The sequence below is a fragment of the Artibeus jamaicensis genome, unplaced genomic scaffold (genome assembly GCF_021234435.1).
Source record: "Artibeus jamaicensis isolate MK-2021 breed Jamaican fruit bat unplaced genomic scaffold, CSHL_Jam_final contig_2170, whole genome shotgun sequence".
Classification (NCBI taxonomy): domain Eukaryota; kingdom Metazoa; phylum Chordata; class Mammalia; order Chiroptera; family Phyllostomidae; genus Artibeus; species Artibeus jamaicensis.
This window is the reverse complement of record NW_026521445.1, coordinates 4,288,067-4,304,878: the sequence shown is the minus strand read 5'-3', so window position 1 is coordinate 4,304,878 and position 16,812 is coordinate 4,288,067. Positions and strand designations below refer to the sequence as shown.

General features: G+C 42.1%; 1 protein-coding gene across 5 annotated transcripts in view; it reads right to left on the bottom strand.

Moving 5' to 3' along the window:
- Positions 1–16,812, bottom strand: part of LPGAT1 (lysophosphatidylglycerol acyltransferase 1) — a 102,648-nt gene that overhangs the window by 59,737 nt on the left and 26,099 nt on the right. Inside the window, exons 1-2 of one of the 5 annotated variants that reach the window (XM_037136944.2) lie at positions 10,983–11,202; positions 9,410–9,670 (exon numbers count right to left, since the gene is read on the bottom strand). In XM_037136944.2, coding sequence (XP_036992839.2) covers positions 9,410–9,647 — 238 coding nt within the window. In that variant the 5' untranslated portion in view covers positions 9,648–9,670; positions 10,983–11,202. Of the gene's footprint in view, positions 1–9,409; positions 9,675–10,558; positions 10,732–10,982; positions 11,203–16,812 lie in introns of those variants that run through there. The other 4 variants (XM_037136942.2, XM_037136940.2, XM_037136943.2 and 1 more) reach the window with 4 other exon arrangements.

The following is a 16,812-nucleotide window of genomic DNA, read 5'->3' as shown; positions in this document are numbered from 1 at the left end:
TTTTTATATACTTAATACATAATACACAATAAGGATATTTATTGAAGTTTGGGGGGGGATGCTCCTCACCCTTAGTTTTTAAGGTGGTCCACAGACCAGACCCTAGAGAGTAGCATTTTCTTTTTGATCCTCACCTGAGGATATGTTTATTGATTTTAGAGAGAGAGGAAGGTAGGGAGAGAGACAGGAACAGTGACTGATTGCCTCCTGTACACACCCTGAATGGGGCTCAAACCTGCGACCTAGGCATGTGCCTTAACCAGGATTCAAACCCACAACCTTTTTTTGTGTGTATGGGACGATTCTCTAACCAACTGAGCCACCTGGCCAGGGTGAGAATAGTAGTGTTAATGTCACATTTCAGCCATATTCCTTACTGAAGTATCAAAGGTAAGTCGCTACTTCCATTCATGTTGGTGACATTTTCTTACTGTACCCAAGTGAAAATTAGAGTGGATGTCTTAACTGTAAGTAGTCCAAAAGTCAAAACAGTTAGAGAACCACTGAGAGGGGAAAAATTGGGAGCTAATTTCTTGCTTTTTGATAGGTCTTTAAAAATTAATTAGCCAGTAAAATTGTCCTCCGTTTTATAACAATCAGCTAGTAGTACAGTAGAATGGTGACAGAGCTGTCTGAATTACAATTACATAGTTGAATAAAAATCTTGTGTTCACTTCCTGCTATGACCACGGTAGAGTTACAGACATGAATCTTCCTGGAGAATACAAGTAGCAACAGGAGAAAAAGAGAAAAACCTCAAAAAACTCTTTTCAGCAAACCCAGGATAAAAACAAAAATAAAAAACCTCCAATGAGGTTGACATCAGGCAGAATCTGTGTCGGGAGAGCGGGGCAGGGACAGGTGGAGGTGTGCCCGGTGAGCAGGAGGGCCCAGCAGTGGCCAATCTCAGAGAGCAACAGCAAAGAGGCCTTCCTTAAGGAGAGAGGTCTGTGTTGGCAGGTGGGGCTCTCTCCTTCCAGCCTCACTGCAAAGAAAGGACTGGGAAGTCTAGAATTGGTGGCAGAAAGCCTCCTAGACCCAGTCTGGAGAGGCGGAAGACTTGTGGCAACACGAAGAAACACACCCAGGCACCATATGTAAAAAAAGACTCTCCAAGGCAAAAATCTCAAAGCTACCCTAGCTCTACCCATACCTCCTACAAATAACAAAGGAAAGTCCAATTCATTAAATTGCAGGGAATAAAAAGGTAGCTGGCACAGCGCTGACTGAGAGACATAAGAAATATGGTAGAAATTAGCTGCATAATGTACCAAGTGTCAAGGAATGCTCACTAGAAAAATATTATAGTGGCCATAAAAAATTGCACTGTTCTGGCAGGAACCTAAGAAAGTCAGTGAAGTCACCACCACTATGACAATCACAAAGCATAAGTATCAGAATTCAAGGAAGAACTGTCTAGACAACAGGAAGAGGGAAAACAAGAACGGACAGAACTCAAGAGGAAGCAGAAGAATAAATGAAATGATAAGAGAAATGAAGAAGAGACGAAAAGGAGAACAAACAGAAGAGACACTGCAGAAGATGGAAGAGGCATTAAAGACACAAAAATGAAAAGTATTTAAAAGGCTTAAAGAGAAAACAATAGATAAAAAAGATATACAAAGGGATAGCCAACAGACATACACTTAAGGTCACCAAAACAGAAAACCAAAATAAATATCTAAAGATAAAATTAAAGAAAACTCTCCTGAAATACAAGTAGATTTAAAGCAACACATTAAAAGGGCATACATGTGCCAGCATATCCTACACAAGTATATCCTAGGAAAGTTACTAAATATTAGAGAGAAAGCAAAAATCCTTTGGATAGAGAGGCAAAAAAGATCAAATCAATAATAGAGAAAAAATTCAAGCTGGCTTCACACATCTCCACGGGAACATTTACTGTCTCCAGGGAGACATTAGTACAGCACCTGTAAGAAAGAGAGTGAGCCAAGGATTTTATTACCTGCTAAGCTGTCTCTCACGTGTAGAGCAATTAAAAGAAGTTCTGACCATGTTGTAAGAATAATATTCCTATGTTGTTCCCATGATTCCTTATTGAGAAACTTCCTAGAGAATGAATTTTGGCTAACCAAAGATGACTGGGAAAAACTCCAGCAGAAGTACTTGGGTGACCACTGTATATATATTTAATTGAAGAATTAAGACTACAACAGAAGGAAACGGTGTAATAAAATAAAACATAAATATTATAGGCTATAACAAAATATAAATTGAAGGGAGAATGTAAGCAAGAAGTCTGATAAGCTTACTGATTACCTTTATGTAACAGCTAAGAGTAGTAAATGATAGCTGTAATGCTCACAAAGCAAGTAGTAGACGTACAAAACTATGACTGGCTATTGACTAAAATTGGGTGATGGAGAAGAGAAAAGGTAAGAGAGAAGAGAGGATTTACAAAGGATTTTACACCCTGGCTGGTGTGGCTCAGTGGATTGAACACTGGCCTGCAAACCAAAGGGTTGCCGGTTCTATTCCCAGTCAGGGCACATGCCTGGGTTGCAGGCCAAGTCCCCAGTAGGGGGTGCACAAGAGGCAACCACACACTGATGTTTCTCTCCTTCTATTTCTGCCTCCCTTCCTCTCTCTCTAAAAATAAATAAGATCTTAATAATAATAATAATAATAATTTTACCTGTGTTCATCAAAAGATAACTAATAGTTACTAGCAATAGAGAACTAAAGATATCACATAAAGTAACTAAGATGACAAATACGCAAGCCTTATTAAATATTAGAACAATAAAAAAGCAAAGAATAAGAGTACACAGCAAGAGCCAAAATTTATACATATAAAAACAGAAAACAAAATAAAATACAATGACAGCATTGACTCATAAAGCAAAATCTAACTCCATGTTGATTATTAGACACACCTAAATCATTCAAATAGTTCCAAAACAAAAGAATGGGCAAAGACATACCAGGCGAATGTCAACACGAAGGAAGCAGGAACTGCTCTGCCCAGCTCTTTGTAAATCCAGAATCTGAGATCTTAAGCGCTACGAACACTGCTTCATGTGCTTCTGTAACAGTGCCCATGGGTATGTGTGCATAAATAAACATATTTCCAAAAGAAAAGCTATCTGAAATAAATTATTCAATTACATTTAATCTATGAAATAAGACCACCTATCAAATCGGACGCGCTGTCAGAGTGCCAAGTTTAAAGCTTGTAGCAATGCAGTCATACCCCGGCCTTGGCCTCGTGGGCTTCAGGACTTGTCAAAGCCCATACTCATTCGTTGCATTTTGATGAGAAAAATGTTTCAGCACGTTTTTCAGCTTGTTAACAGTTTAGTACCTGTTTTTGACACTCGTGCTGACTGCCGAAACAAATTAATGATGAGTACCAAGGTACCAACGTATTTATCTTTAATGGTTAATTCTCCATATAAAAATCAAAACACTGTACTGAAAACTCCTCAGCTGAATTTATTTCAAGATCAGTTTTCAACCTAACATCACATAGTAACTCCTCACTCTGATGAATCAGTTGTCAAGCACTCAAAAATTAAAATTCCAGTTGAACTGTTGTTCTCTGTAATAAAAGCAGAGATTTAAGGAAGTAGGATTTTTATCATGTACAGTATACTAAAAATATTTCTGTTGCAGCAATGATTTTCTTAACTTCTTGTGGCAATTCCTAACTACAGCACTGCTGTTAGGTGGTAAAGAGTCATAGCTCTGGAAAGAGAGTTCATGCTCCAGAAATAAAAGAACATATGGATGGTAAAAATCGAGAAAAACTCTAGGAATACTACATAAAAATCGATAATGGCTCTTTAAATACAAAAATAAACCTGTGACAACATCAACTCTGTTAATGCCTAAAGGGAATTTTCAATTTCAACATCAATAACAGAAGGAGGGGGACAATAATAGAACCAGCCAGATAAGAGTGTTCTGAGCATTAAAGGACCAAAACACTTAGAACAGTACTAGGCTTGAATTTCAATAAATGTTATTTATATTATCAAAAAGACATTAATTTCAAACTGACATATTATCAATGTCTTTTAAATTATGACTATGCTACAGTTAGCCCCACAGAGAAATAGTTCCTTAATGAAAAAAAAAAAAGAAAATTTAAAGCTGCTTCTTCCCTAAATTGCCTATGCCCTCTCTGCTACCACCTACCACTGATGGGAGGGAGGTCAGGAGCCCTTCCTCTTTTATCCCACGGTACACCTCCATGAGAGCATTATACCAGGATATATTCGGTGTTGGTGCTCTGTCTTCCCCACCAAGGCCGCTGCGAACTCCTTAAAGTCAATGATTACATCTTGTGCATCTCAGCACCTCCAGGGCACCTATTCCCACACATAGTAGAAGCTCAATAAAGATATATCAAATTTAAAAAATGTGGTACTATAGGATGTGTATTTATATGTATGTGTGTGAAAAACTTGGTCTAGTTTCAGATTTATTATTTGTGCATTGCAGTGACCTTGATACAAGACCTTTCAGGAAGGTAGGCAGAGAAAGCACCTCCGCTGGGACCAAGAAAGAAGGGCTCATTCAAGAAATCCTTGGACAGCGTGGAGCACTTTGTGATTGTCAGGCCACCGACTGGGCTCCATGGTTATACGGAAGACCACGTCTCTATCTGCAAAGCGCTGAGCACCCAGTGAGCACAGAGCAAGTGAGGATTTTGCTCCCCACCAATGAGTAAATACATACAGCTAGATCAAGACATCCAACTCCCAGAGTTCTCGATTGCAGTGCTCTTTCCACTAGAACAATGCCTTTCAAATGCTGACAGGGCTCATGTTTAAAAAAAAATTAATTCAGTAGCACTACCTAGTACAGATATTCACATTTCTGATCTTTTCTATTTAATTCTATTGTGTTTCATTTCTTTAAAATGTTCAGCTTGACACACTACATTGGTTTATGACTCAATCAAAGGAGGAAAAATACTGCTCAAGAAGATGTATTTTTTTTTAATTTTCTAGAATTTCAAGGTCAGATGTAATTCCTATTTTTTTTCTCACACAAATGAATTTGTATCCCAGTAAAAAAAAAACACTATCAAATAATCAACCCACAAAGAGCAACATAAAGCCATGACAGCTGTCTGCTGGGGAGTGGGAGGGAGCTAAATCTCATCCCCTAAAAGCACGACAGTAAATGCCCGCACTAAGGGAAACAGCATTTGCTAAGCAAAAACATCTCAGTGGCAAGTGACCCAACACCCCAGCTCCCCCCTCCATTAGACTGTGGCCCAAAAGAGTCCCATACAAATTCTGGTGCTTCTATTTACAATAAATTTTTTTAAACGATTCTGTGTGAAGAAGCTTGAATTATTGGGTTGGCCAAAAAGAATAGTTAGGTGGCTTTTTCCATAAAATAAGATGTATTTTTCATTTTCACTAATAACTATTGATTTGGATATTTTGAGTATGCTGGCTATGTCCCACAAGGTATAATGTTGGATTGTTCTCAATTAATGTCTTGATTTGATCACTATCAAGTTCAACTGGTCAACCTGACCGTGGAGCATGGTCCAGAGGGACATCTCTAGCACGAAATCACAAACCACTTTTGACACATTCGATCAGTCACAGCACCTTCTCTATACACTGCACAAATCTTTTTAGTGTGTTTTAGTTGTGTTTTTACCTTTCTTGAAGTAATAAAGCATAATATGCTGAAAATGTGGCATATTTTCTTCCTTCACTATTAAAATGGCTACATAAAAGCTCACTAATTTTGATAAATTTTTATAAATGCACACTGATATGATGGCTGTCACAATACGACCTAACAAATTTGTTTTGAATGAAGTTAAAGACAACTAAGCGCTACTACAGTCATCTTACGAAAAAAACAAATAAACTTTTTGGCTGTGTTTGGATGGGGAACAATAAATTTATTAAATAAGTGAATGAGAATCAAAACAAACTATTGTAAACAAACACATTTTAGTGTTCTAAAATCTGCCTCTGAAATTTGCCAATCTTCACTTAAGTTGAGGGGAGGAGTATATTGAATCACAGATCTGAATAAAGTGGAACATTCATTAAGCTAGTATCTCTTTTGGTGTGCCCATGAAATATTAGAGCAAAGGCAGTATGTACATTTTCCTCACCATGAGACGTTTCTACAGCACTTCCCACTAAAGGAAATGTGGTACCAACAGCACCACTACTTATTCTCAAGCTAGAGATGAACAACCCCCAATGTCCTCAGAGTTCTTTTAAGAACTGTGTTCCCTTAACAAGATGTAAAGTCAGAAATCTGCAGAAAGACGGAAAAATCCCTTTCCATCTTCCATGTCCACAGGCAGTACCCCCAGCTCTGAGAATGCAAATTAAGTACAAAAATGTCCACTCGAGTTCTTGGGCTTATACTAGCCTCACCATTCCCCATCCAAGAAGTGTGTCTGAGTTTAAAGGACTCATTTTTGTGACATTTGTCTCAAATTAAAAGACTATCTTATAAATTTTGAATAAATCTTCCTGTCTTTCTAAAAAGAAACCTGTTTAAAGCTAAGTTTGGAAAAACATCCTTTCTCTAAAGATGAAATGCATTTTTCCTAAGGATAAAGAGAAAGCCACTAGCTGCCTGGTATGAAGCACTTGAAATGTGGTTGGTGTGACTGAGAAACTAAACTTTAAATTCCATTCGCTTTAATCAATTCGCTTTAATCAATTTCAATAGCCACCTGAGCCAGAAGCCCCCTTGTGGGCACTGCACGACCGGTAATCAACATGGTCCTCAGCAGCAGAGCTGTGTCATTGACTTGTCTCAGACTGAATGCCACATTTTGAAAAAATGATCTCCTAAACCGATATTTGCTTCTCAGCTTCCTAATTAATAATTAATTCATTCACATCTACGATTTCCTCGGAAGTGGTTTTTCAACAAAGTTTGGCAATTTTCATTCTAAAACATGAACAGACTAGACCTGCTGAGCAGAATTCCTTTGGGAACATTTAATTTTCCATCTGTAAAACTTAAGCATGGGGAAAGGAGAAAAATCCTAAGCTCATCCCCACCTTGATACACAGGGAAGAAATAAAACACATAAATTCATACAAAGGTTAATATAACCTCCTAAACCAGCAATTTTCAACTGGTGTGCTATAAGAATTTTTAAAACATGCAATACCTGACTGTTTAGTCAGGGACACTGACCTCTTTTCCCTTAGACTGTCAAATAAAAAAATGACAGCAGCCAACACAACAAGACCTATTCAGTGTGAACAAATAAAAATTATACTTATTTTTTGTCAGACCAGCAAAAAACACAATACATTTTTTGGTGTGCTGCAGAATTTCAGTAATCAGTTGGTGTGCCATGCGATGAAAAGGGTTCAAAATCACTGTCCTACATGCTTGTATGCGTACATCTACTGTGACGTCTGCTCATCCAACCCCATTTATGTTTGCTTCTTTAGACCCAGTTGCAGCTTTCAACAAAAGTCATTCTTACATTTGCTTCACCTCTTAACTGTGTTCTGTTATGATCAAACCATGACCAGACTCTATAAAAGTATTCTACCTGTAGAAAAACCATTTAAAATAAACACACTCAAATATTCTACTCTTAAATGAGACAAACTGATCAAATGGTCAAAATGCAGTAGCCTAAAGAGAGAAGATGCTTCCGAGAGACTAAAATATGTAAATTATGTCAAGACCACTTTCCAAGCAGGTGGCAAAAGAAACTACAATTCTATAGTCAGCAGGGAAGAGGCACCCCAAGAAAAGATGCTTAAAAATACACTGCATCCACGCTGTGGTCATAGGACAGCTAACTTGAACTTCAAGCAGCACTTACAATTGCACTCCTTACAATCCAAGGTCAATGTCAAATTAATTTTGTCAGCCTCTCATCATGCTGACACTTACACACAAATATACCACATACACAAGCACACAGATTTCAGTAATTTCATTGTGTTTAAGTAGAACAAACTTCTAGAACATTTCAAAAAAACACCATCAGCTCATTTGAAACAAGCAATTTAAGTATACCACACAAAGAACAAAAACCACTAACTAGCACCACGTAGGATATCTGGGGAAGGTCGAACTATACAGAGCAAAGCATTTCTAACACAGCAGTGCAGTTCAGGTAAGTATCCAACACCATAGATGAGAACTTCATTTTTTCTCTACCACTGCTACAGCTACCACAAGGCCCTATAAAAGGACTAGAAGCTCACCCTGCGCATCCAAAAAGCTTTGGGATTTGAACAAGATGCACAACCAGGAAGCAAAGCATATACTACCCAGGGGCTTAAGATCTTCCAGAACAATAAATGGCATTGCCAGAAGGAGAAAAGGCTTCATCTTGGAAACAGAGCATTCCGACCTAGCTAGAGACCGTCAGACTCCAAAAAAGCTGGGTGCTGTCAGTCCTTTTCTCATGTGAGTGGCTAAAATCTGCAGGTGCAGCCTGGGCAGGAAAGAGGGAGACAGAGAATTTGAAGTGGGCAACTGCTGTGCTGTTCGACCCTGAGAATACCCTCCTCTACCGTCTCCACTGAGTGCAGCATCTACAGCAGGATGTAAGGAGACTATCCATTATAAAATTCCGGGATAAAAGTCTCAATGTCTAAGACAAGTGCAAGAAACCTCAATGCTTTTTTAATCATCCTAATTCTTAGAGGAAAAGAAGTCAAATGCAATATATAATCCAGAATTTTCACAGCAGGGGCACAAGTTCCCAAAGGCTCCAAAACAAAAAATAAACACTATTTCTCATCTCGTTCTCTAAAAGTCCACTTTAAAACAGCAATGCCTCTGCTTCCCAAAATGAAGTTTAAAGGCAGAAATAAAAATGTACTTAAAGACACTCAGAAGATAAGTCAGCTTACCACAGATTAAATTTAAATTTTATATTTAATATTCTAATACAAATTTATGAGATAAAACACATTCTAGCAGGCAAGAGAAATGTACAATAACAGAAAAAAAGGCAATTTTTTGTTTGGCTTAAAATGTTAACAGTACAATAATACATTAAATGAAAAAACATAATTAACTATCTTAGCACAAATATGGTTCAGTCCTTTTTCTAAATTCCCAGTGTTTATAAGCTAAATATCTTACCTCTTCATTTCATAAGCCCTCAGGTTCTATATAATCCACTCCTATTTCTCTAAAACATCTTTAATGGACTAGTTTCACTAAATGTCAATCACATAAATATTACTGAAGAAATTTATCAATACATAATTATGACATTATACTTCTGAAAATGTCCTTGTTCATTGGGATTCTAAAGAAAAAACTCAATAAAATTGCTTTATATTTTTTTCAATAGTCAAAGCATAAAAGCATCGCCAACCCAAAATGTACTATGTAGTTAATCATGGCTCCTGAATTAAGCATAACATTATATGTTTCTTTATATACATTAAACCCTTACCTGTATATCCAGCATACCATCCCCAAGAAGCCACCATGCCTAAAAGCCATTTATACATGATTCCTTCAATGTACCAGAAGCACTTATTGTCCAGCAATCGAAGGGGCTGAAGTATAATCACATAACAGACGTAGGATGGAATTGCAGCCAGGTTGTTGACCATCATGAAGGCAAACCTCGCCAGGGCTTTCACCAAGATCCAGCCCAGCCACGGAGCTTCTTCCAAAGTCACAGCCATTCTCACATTGGAGTCCGTCCTGCCTTTCTGAGGTGAAAGGAAAATGCATTTACAAAGGAAAATGGCTTAAACACATCTAAATAGTCACCAACATAGAAATGAGCTCCAGCACAAAAATAAAAGAAAAGCGAGGGTCTGAGCCTTCCCGGTGTAGTACCTCCGCGCTCTCCGGGAAATTCCAGAGGGGGACAGAGAGCGAGGGAGGAGGAGCCGCACAAGGTCAAGGGAGCTGTTCACAGAGGCACAGGGTATGTCATAATATATTTAGCAAATGATAATGCTTTTCCCACTAACTAATCGGCGGCCGTCCCTGCACCAAGTCCCACTGCAGTGTGCCGTTGGACTTTAGGGAAAGCAAACAGACCCACTTGCTTCAGACACCCTCAGTATTTCCAAACTAAGGGCACCGGTAGCAAGAAAACTGAAAGGTCTCAATCAGTTTTCCCAGATTCCAGGAACCTGGTACCCTGTGCAACACCATTCCTGCACACTGATTCATTCCTGCCAAAGGTCTCTCGCATTAGCAAAAAGAGTTCGCTAAAAATGTTCATTTGCGGCAAAAGGGGGTTTTGTTTCCTTTTTTTTTTTTTTTTTAAGAATAAAAGAGGGGCCTAGAAAAGGGCAGAAAGGTGAAAAGAAGAAAGTGTGTGTGGGGGGGGGGGGCAGGGGGGTAATGAGAGAAGGAGGAAGGACAGAAATAGGGGGAGGGGAGAAAAAGCCAGAAAGAGGCAAAGGAGAGGGGGCCAGGGATGGAGGGAATGAAGTCTCCACCAGAAGGCCAGGGAGCGGGGATGAAAGAAGCGGGGACGCCGAGGCGACGACTGCACTCAGCAGGCGGGTGGAGCCCGCAGCTGTCTCCCCGGGTGAGGACGGGGTCCGGGCGGCGGTCACGGCCCGCGCGCCGGGCTCACCTCGGCGGGCTCGGACGGCGGGAGGTGGAGCGCGGGGGCGAGCGGGGCCGGGGACCAGCGGCCCCGAGCGCGCGAGTGCGGCGGCGGGTGTCCCCGGCCGAGGGGTCGCGGTCATGGACGCGGCGGCGGCCGAAGCGCGGCGCGAGCCGGAGCCCTAGTGTCCTCGCGGCTGCCTGCGGACAGAGGGGCGGCGAGGACTCAGAGGCCGGACCTGTCACCGGGGCGGGTCCCGGGGAGGCGGGCGGACGCCCCACGCTCCCCCCCTCCTCCTCCGGGCCTACCGCGCCCTGGTCCCCTATGCCCCCGCCGCCACCTCCGCCCGCCCGGCCGCAGGTCGACGACACCCCTTGCCCACCTCCCGGCGCTTCCCCAGGCGCGGCGCCGCCGCAGCCCCGGGGCCTGCGCCCGCCAAGCTGGGAATTACCTCGGGCCGGCCGGGCCCGGGCCCGGGCTACGGGAGCCTGAGGAGCCGGAAGAATGCATGGCCGGCGGCGCGGCCGGCGGAAAGAGGCAGCAGCGGGACCCGGCCCCGCTACGGCTGCGGCGCGGCCCGCGCCCGTCCCCGGCGGCGCGGACTCTCTGCCCCCAAGGGCCGGCCCTGTTCCCCGGGCTGGTGGGGAGGGGCAGCAAGGAGGAAGCGGCGGGATTCGGGACTGCAGCGGAGCCGCCCCCAGAGCGCCCTCTAATGAAGGCGCGGCTGCGGCCGCGCTTCCCGCCGCCACCCGCGGACCCCACTGGTGTGTGGGTCACGGCCCTCAGGGCTGCGTGGTCCCCTAGGCCGGGACCTCACTGAGGTCAGTAGGGAGGGGAAAGGCCGATCAGAAAAGTCTAGAAAGGAGCACCAATCCTTACAGCGCACGAGGAGCGCTTTGGTCCAAATCCAGAGCCCCCTTTCAGCCAAAACAGCCGTTTTTCATTGTTAAGGCTCTCTCCTCTGACAAGCCGATCACTGCCCAAACTGGGAAGCTGTCTCCTTGAAGACTGAATATGTCTTTTCTTTCCTAATGAAACTCAGTGGCTCTCAAGGCTTTTCTTTCGAACCTCGCCAGAGTATATAGGTCTAGCCTAGAGTCACTCTGGAGTTTAAAGTCAATTCACTTTAAGTGCCAGAATTCTTGTTTTTGAAAAACACCTGAAATACTGACAACTGCAATTCCCCATCCATCCTCCCATCTCCACTCCTAAAAATAAAAAAATTAAAAAAAAAGGAATCCAGTGGGAATGAGTGGTCTACACAGAGGCACTAAAATTAGTTAGTCGAGGAGGGAAACGCACTTTGCAGCGCCTGTCATTGAGCGAGTGAACAAAAAATGGTGGTCATAGGTTTCTGGACAGGCTTAGTCTCTCCTGGGACACTAGCTGCTTCCTATTTCAAGGACGGACCACCAGAAGGGAAATAAAGAAATAGCCTAAAGACCTGCCCACCTGCACATTCTCAAATGGCCTATCTACATTTCAGTTTAAAAAATAAACTTACAGGCCCTGGCCGGATGGCTCAGTGGGCGGGAGTATAGCCCCCACAAGACAAAGTTGAGGTCAGAGCACGTATAAGAATCTGCCGATGAGTGCATAAATACGTGGAACAACAAATCCATGTTTCTCTCTCCCCAGCCCTCTCTGTCTAAAATCAATGAATAAAAATTAAAAATAAAAATAAGCTTATAAAAGCTTGTTACAGCCTTTAATCACATTTGTAAATGGAGGGGGGGACAGTCTTTATATATTTCTAGTGAACTGCCATCTTTAAATCAGAATGTCACCTATTTTGCCTACTGCGAAAATGTTTGTCACTGTGTTTGCTTTGAACTATTTCTCTCTCTCTCTCTCTCTCTCGCTCTCGCTCTCGCTCTCTTTATAGCTCCAGTTTCTCTTTGGTTCACAGATTAGGGAAAGAAAATTCATCTTGTGCTACATGAAAGAATACTTTCTGCTCCCATTCCCTTTGATAATGAAGAAATCCATGAAAGCACAGCGCCTGGCTGAAATAATTCCTTCCCATGTATTATTACTTGTTTCTATCTATGTATGTTATTTCTCTGATTTCTCTAATATTGTATTTTAACTATACAGGGCTTAAAAAGGCACCAGGGCCTGTCAGAGAACTTTTCATATAAATTCAACTGATGTATAGCAAAAGTTAGATATGTTCTTTTTTTTAATTAAAAATTTTTTTAGAGAGAGAGGAAAAGAAGGAGGAAGAGAAACATCAATGTGTGGTTGACCCTTGCGTGCCCCCAACTGGGAATCTGTCCCATAACACAGGCATGTGCCTGGACTGGGAATCGAACTGGTAACCTTTTGGTTCACAGGCCTGTGCTCAACCCACTGAGCTCTACCAGCCAGGGCAGATATTTTCTTTCTATTCCCTGTATTCCATCTGAGAATTTAGGTGCTGAGGTACTAGCATCTTTAAATAAATCTAATGAGAGAAATAATGTATATACTGTAGATTTCTGTTCGGAGTGGGTCATTATAGTTTATGTAAGATAGGTGAGGCACATATTTCTTTCCAAGAATCAAGAGTAAGTGCCCCTAAGATTCCTTTTGGTCCATCCCATTCAGCATTCCTCACAGGGTGGTAAACACTGACTGACACCTGGAGAGATATAATCTGCAATGGGATGTATACCTGGTTCCTGGACCACAGAGCATCTGCCGGAACCCCAAGGTACACCAGCACTTTCTGAGATGCGATGAGTACCAGCCAGCTAGGCCCACAAAAGAGCCGGAGGTTGGGCAGGACCTTGCATAGTGGGTCTCACACTGTAGTGTGCAAAAACGTCACTTGGGGTGTTTATTGAAAAGGTGGATTCTTGGGCCAGAAAATTTTAATACTCTAGGTCCAGAGGGGCCTGGGACCCTGCTTTTAAAAAACATCAGAGGTGTTTCTGATGAAGGCAATAGGGAGACCCTGCTTTAAGAAACGCTGACTGTAAGGCGTCCTGAGATAATCACATCCTTTTCTAGACCCTTCGTAATTTTTAATCTTTTGTTCATATCTGTTCTTATCTGTATTAGTTTGCTGGGGCTGCCATAACAAAATACCGTGGACTGGGTAACTTAACACAAATTGATTTTCTCACAGTTCTGAAGGCTAGAAGCCTAAGATCAAGGTATCGGCAGGGTGGTCTCTACTGAGGTCTCTCTCCTTGGCTTGTAGATGGTCATCTTCTCCTTGGCCGTTCACATGGTCGTCTCTGTGTGTGCATGTGTCTGGTGTCCGTCTCTTTGTGTTCTAAACTCTTCTTACAAGAACAGCACTCAGGTTGGAACAGGGCCTACCCTAATGAGCCCATATTACTTAATTACCTTTTTAAAGGTCCTATTTCCAAACATAGTCACATTATGAGCTACAGAGGGTCAGGGCTTCAATATAGGAATGTAGGGTGATGAAATTCACCCACGACGTCATCCTTCTATTGTTTATATTACAGAATTTGCTATTGAAGTAGGTTCTGATGGAAGGGACACAGGGGCCCTAATATTGATTTTTTCAGTTGTTCTCGTGACTGGTTCCAACCTCATTAGACTTTTCTTGAAGCAAACAGAGAATATACTGTGTTCCAAGTGTAGATCTGCCTTTTCTTTCCCCAAGGTGAATGAGGGGGCTTATCTTTTCGACTTGCTTGACCACTGGAGCCCATTCAGTTTCAAGATAATTCAGTACATACAGTGGATAAGAAACTACACTAGGGCTGACATCTCAGGGAACAATATTTCTTCTACTTCAGAGTTCACTTTATTTATTTATCCCTCACCCAAGGATATGTTTATATATTTTAGAGAGGGAGGAAGGGAGAAAGAGAAACAGCAATGTGAGAGAGAAACATTGATCTGTTGCCTCCTGTATGTGCTCCAACCAGGGATCGAATTTGAAACCTGGTTCCGTGCCCTGACTAGAGATGGAACCCTCAACCTTCTGGTGTACAGGACGATGCTCCAACCAACCAACTGAGCTGCCCAGGCAAAGCCAGGTTTCATTTTATATAAACATTTTGTATTCTTTCACCTTATATATAATACTTTCGTCCTGCCTATACTTTTTTTTTTTTTGCCCTCAACCCACTTAAGCAGCCTCCTGAGATTTTTCTATAGCTCATTCCCACAACACGGCAGGCAGGCGGGTGCATGGAGGCTCTGAATGAGTGTGACAGGAAGCTGGGGAAAGCCCGTTCTTCAGGGGAGACAGATTCAGAAAACAGGGACTTTCTTCAATAAGTAATGAGCTTCTAGTTCCCTATCTTGCTACCTTAGAGACCTTAGAGCCTTGTTTATCAAAAGCCCGACAGGAATTAAGTCAAGAAATTCAGAGCCTTCATATATATACCCCAATAGGGAAAAGGAAAATAGGCTCCACCCAATGCCACAGTCGTTACAGTTTCAGTTTCAAAAGCCCACATTGGAACCATAAGAGGATGGTCCTTCGTAAAAGATACAGGACTTCTCACATTTCCCGAAGTCCCCAGACATTTTAAAACAATCTAACCACAATACCTTAGAAGGTTTAATTTCACCCACCTGGTCCACATTCACACAAATTAGGTTATAACCAGGGAGGGGCTCCCTTGGGCAGAAACCCCCCCTGGGCCCTCTCTTTTTCCTCGTGGCAATTATAAAAACATTCCACCTGCCTGTGCCGGCTTCTGCAGTAAAGCTCCAATGAACAGCTTCCTCTCCAGGGGAAACCCGTCCACAGTGTTGTAGGTGCACAGTGACTTGGCACAGGCGCCCACATCGCTAGAAACAGTTGCAGCCCAGAAATTAGCACCCAAGAGAGTCCTGCTTTCCACCCACTGTCTGCTTTAACTTCAAACAAAAAGGGAAATATATATGTAAATATATAAAAATATTTTTCTTCTATGTTATTATCAGTAATCATTTTATATAAATGTATAAGGGCTTATAACCTTAACAGTTTTTAGACAAGCTGGGTCAAACCATTATGGGTAGAGTGCAGTTTTATTTAAGTCATTTCAGCAACTTTTCGTGAATGTGGATGGCCCTAAGCAATATTAACTAAACAGTTCTCTCTTGTCTGGGCTGCTCTCCTCTTCAATTAATTTCCCTTTTCCCCTCTTAATGCCAAAATGATCTCTAGTTCCTAAAGGGAAGACCCCCACTCTCCCCAGAGACAGGACTTTAAGCTAGAACCTTCTTTGTCACTGGTCCAACATTGCATTTCCTTAGCTCAGCCCTGTCCTTCCTACCCACTGTGGTAAATTAATTCATGCTGAGATGCTTATGGCGGAAGAAACCGTGTTCCCTCTCGCTAAAGTATGAACGTTTTATAAAGAACCTCCTAGGGGTAGGTTCTCAGGTGCTGCAGTGCACGAGCATTCTCGTAAGATATTTTACAGAAGGCTATTTCAGCACATTTCTCCCCTGGCAGAACCTACAAAGTCATATGGCACACCTATGGATAAGAAAAAATGCACACTTAAGATTGCATTGTCCTAACATAAGAACTGAACTATTAACATTTTATGTTAATACTAACAGCTGACTTTCAACTTCTAGACCTTCTCTCAGTGCTTTACGTGCATTAACTCATTCAGACTCACAAAAACCTTACAAAGACCGTGCTGTCACCCATATTTCACAGATGGGGAGATTAAGCCATCTGCCTTAGGTTACTCAGCGACAAGTGGCAGGTGGGGGACCGGATTCCCAGTTCTGAGGCTCCAGAGCCCAGGTTACGGACCACACACAGTGCCTCTCCAGGAGAGACGGATAGAAAAGTTCTTCTCCACTGTGAGAGTTAGGAAATTTTGGAGGATGCTGCTCTTTTCCATTCTCATCTCTTATCACTCCTTCCTGGCCCCTTCCAGGCCGCAGGTGCCTCCCCACTCACCTGTTGTACTAATCACACTAATGTACTCACCTTCTTGACAGAATGCACTGTGCTGTTTCACACATACAAACTCACGTGATTTTTTGTTATGTTTTTTTCTTCACTGTGTCTATTTGATCCTATCCATCCCTCATCCAGGTAAGATCAAAGGGTCCCCACTCCTATGCCCACTTTAGAATTCACCGTCTTCCTCCATATGTATACTTCTGTCACAGGGCTTACTACATTGGAACCAGCCTGGATGCTTTGTATTTCAGGTTGTCTGCTGAGATTAGGGGTTCCACATCACCTGTCTGTTCATATTTGTTTCCTACCACAAATAAGGCACTAAGCTGGACACTTCCAGTGCCTTATTTGTGGTAGGAAACAAATTTTAAATTCAATGTTTAACTCATTCAGACTA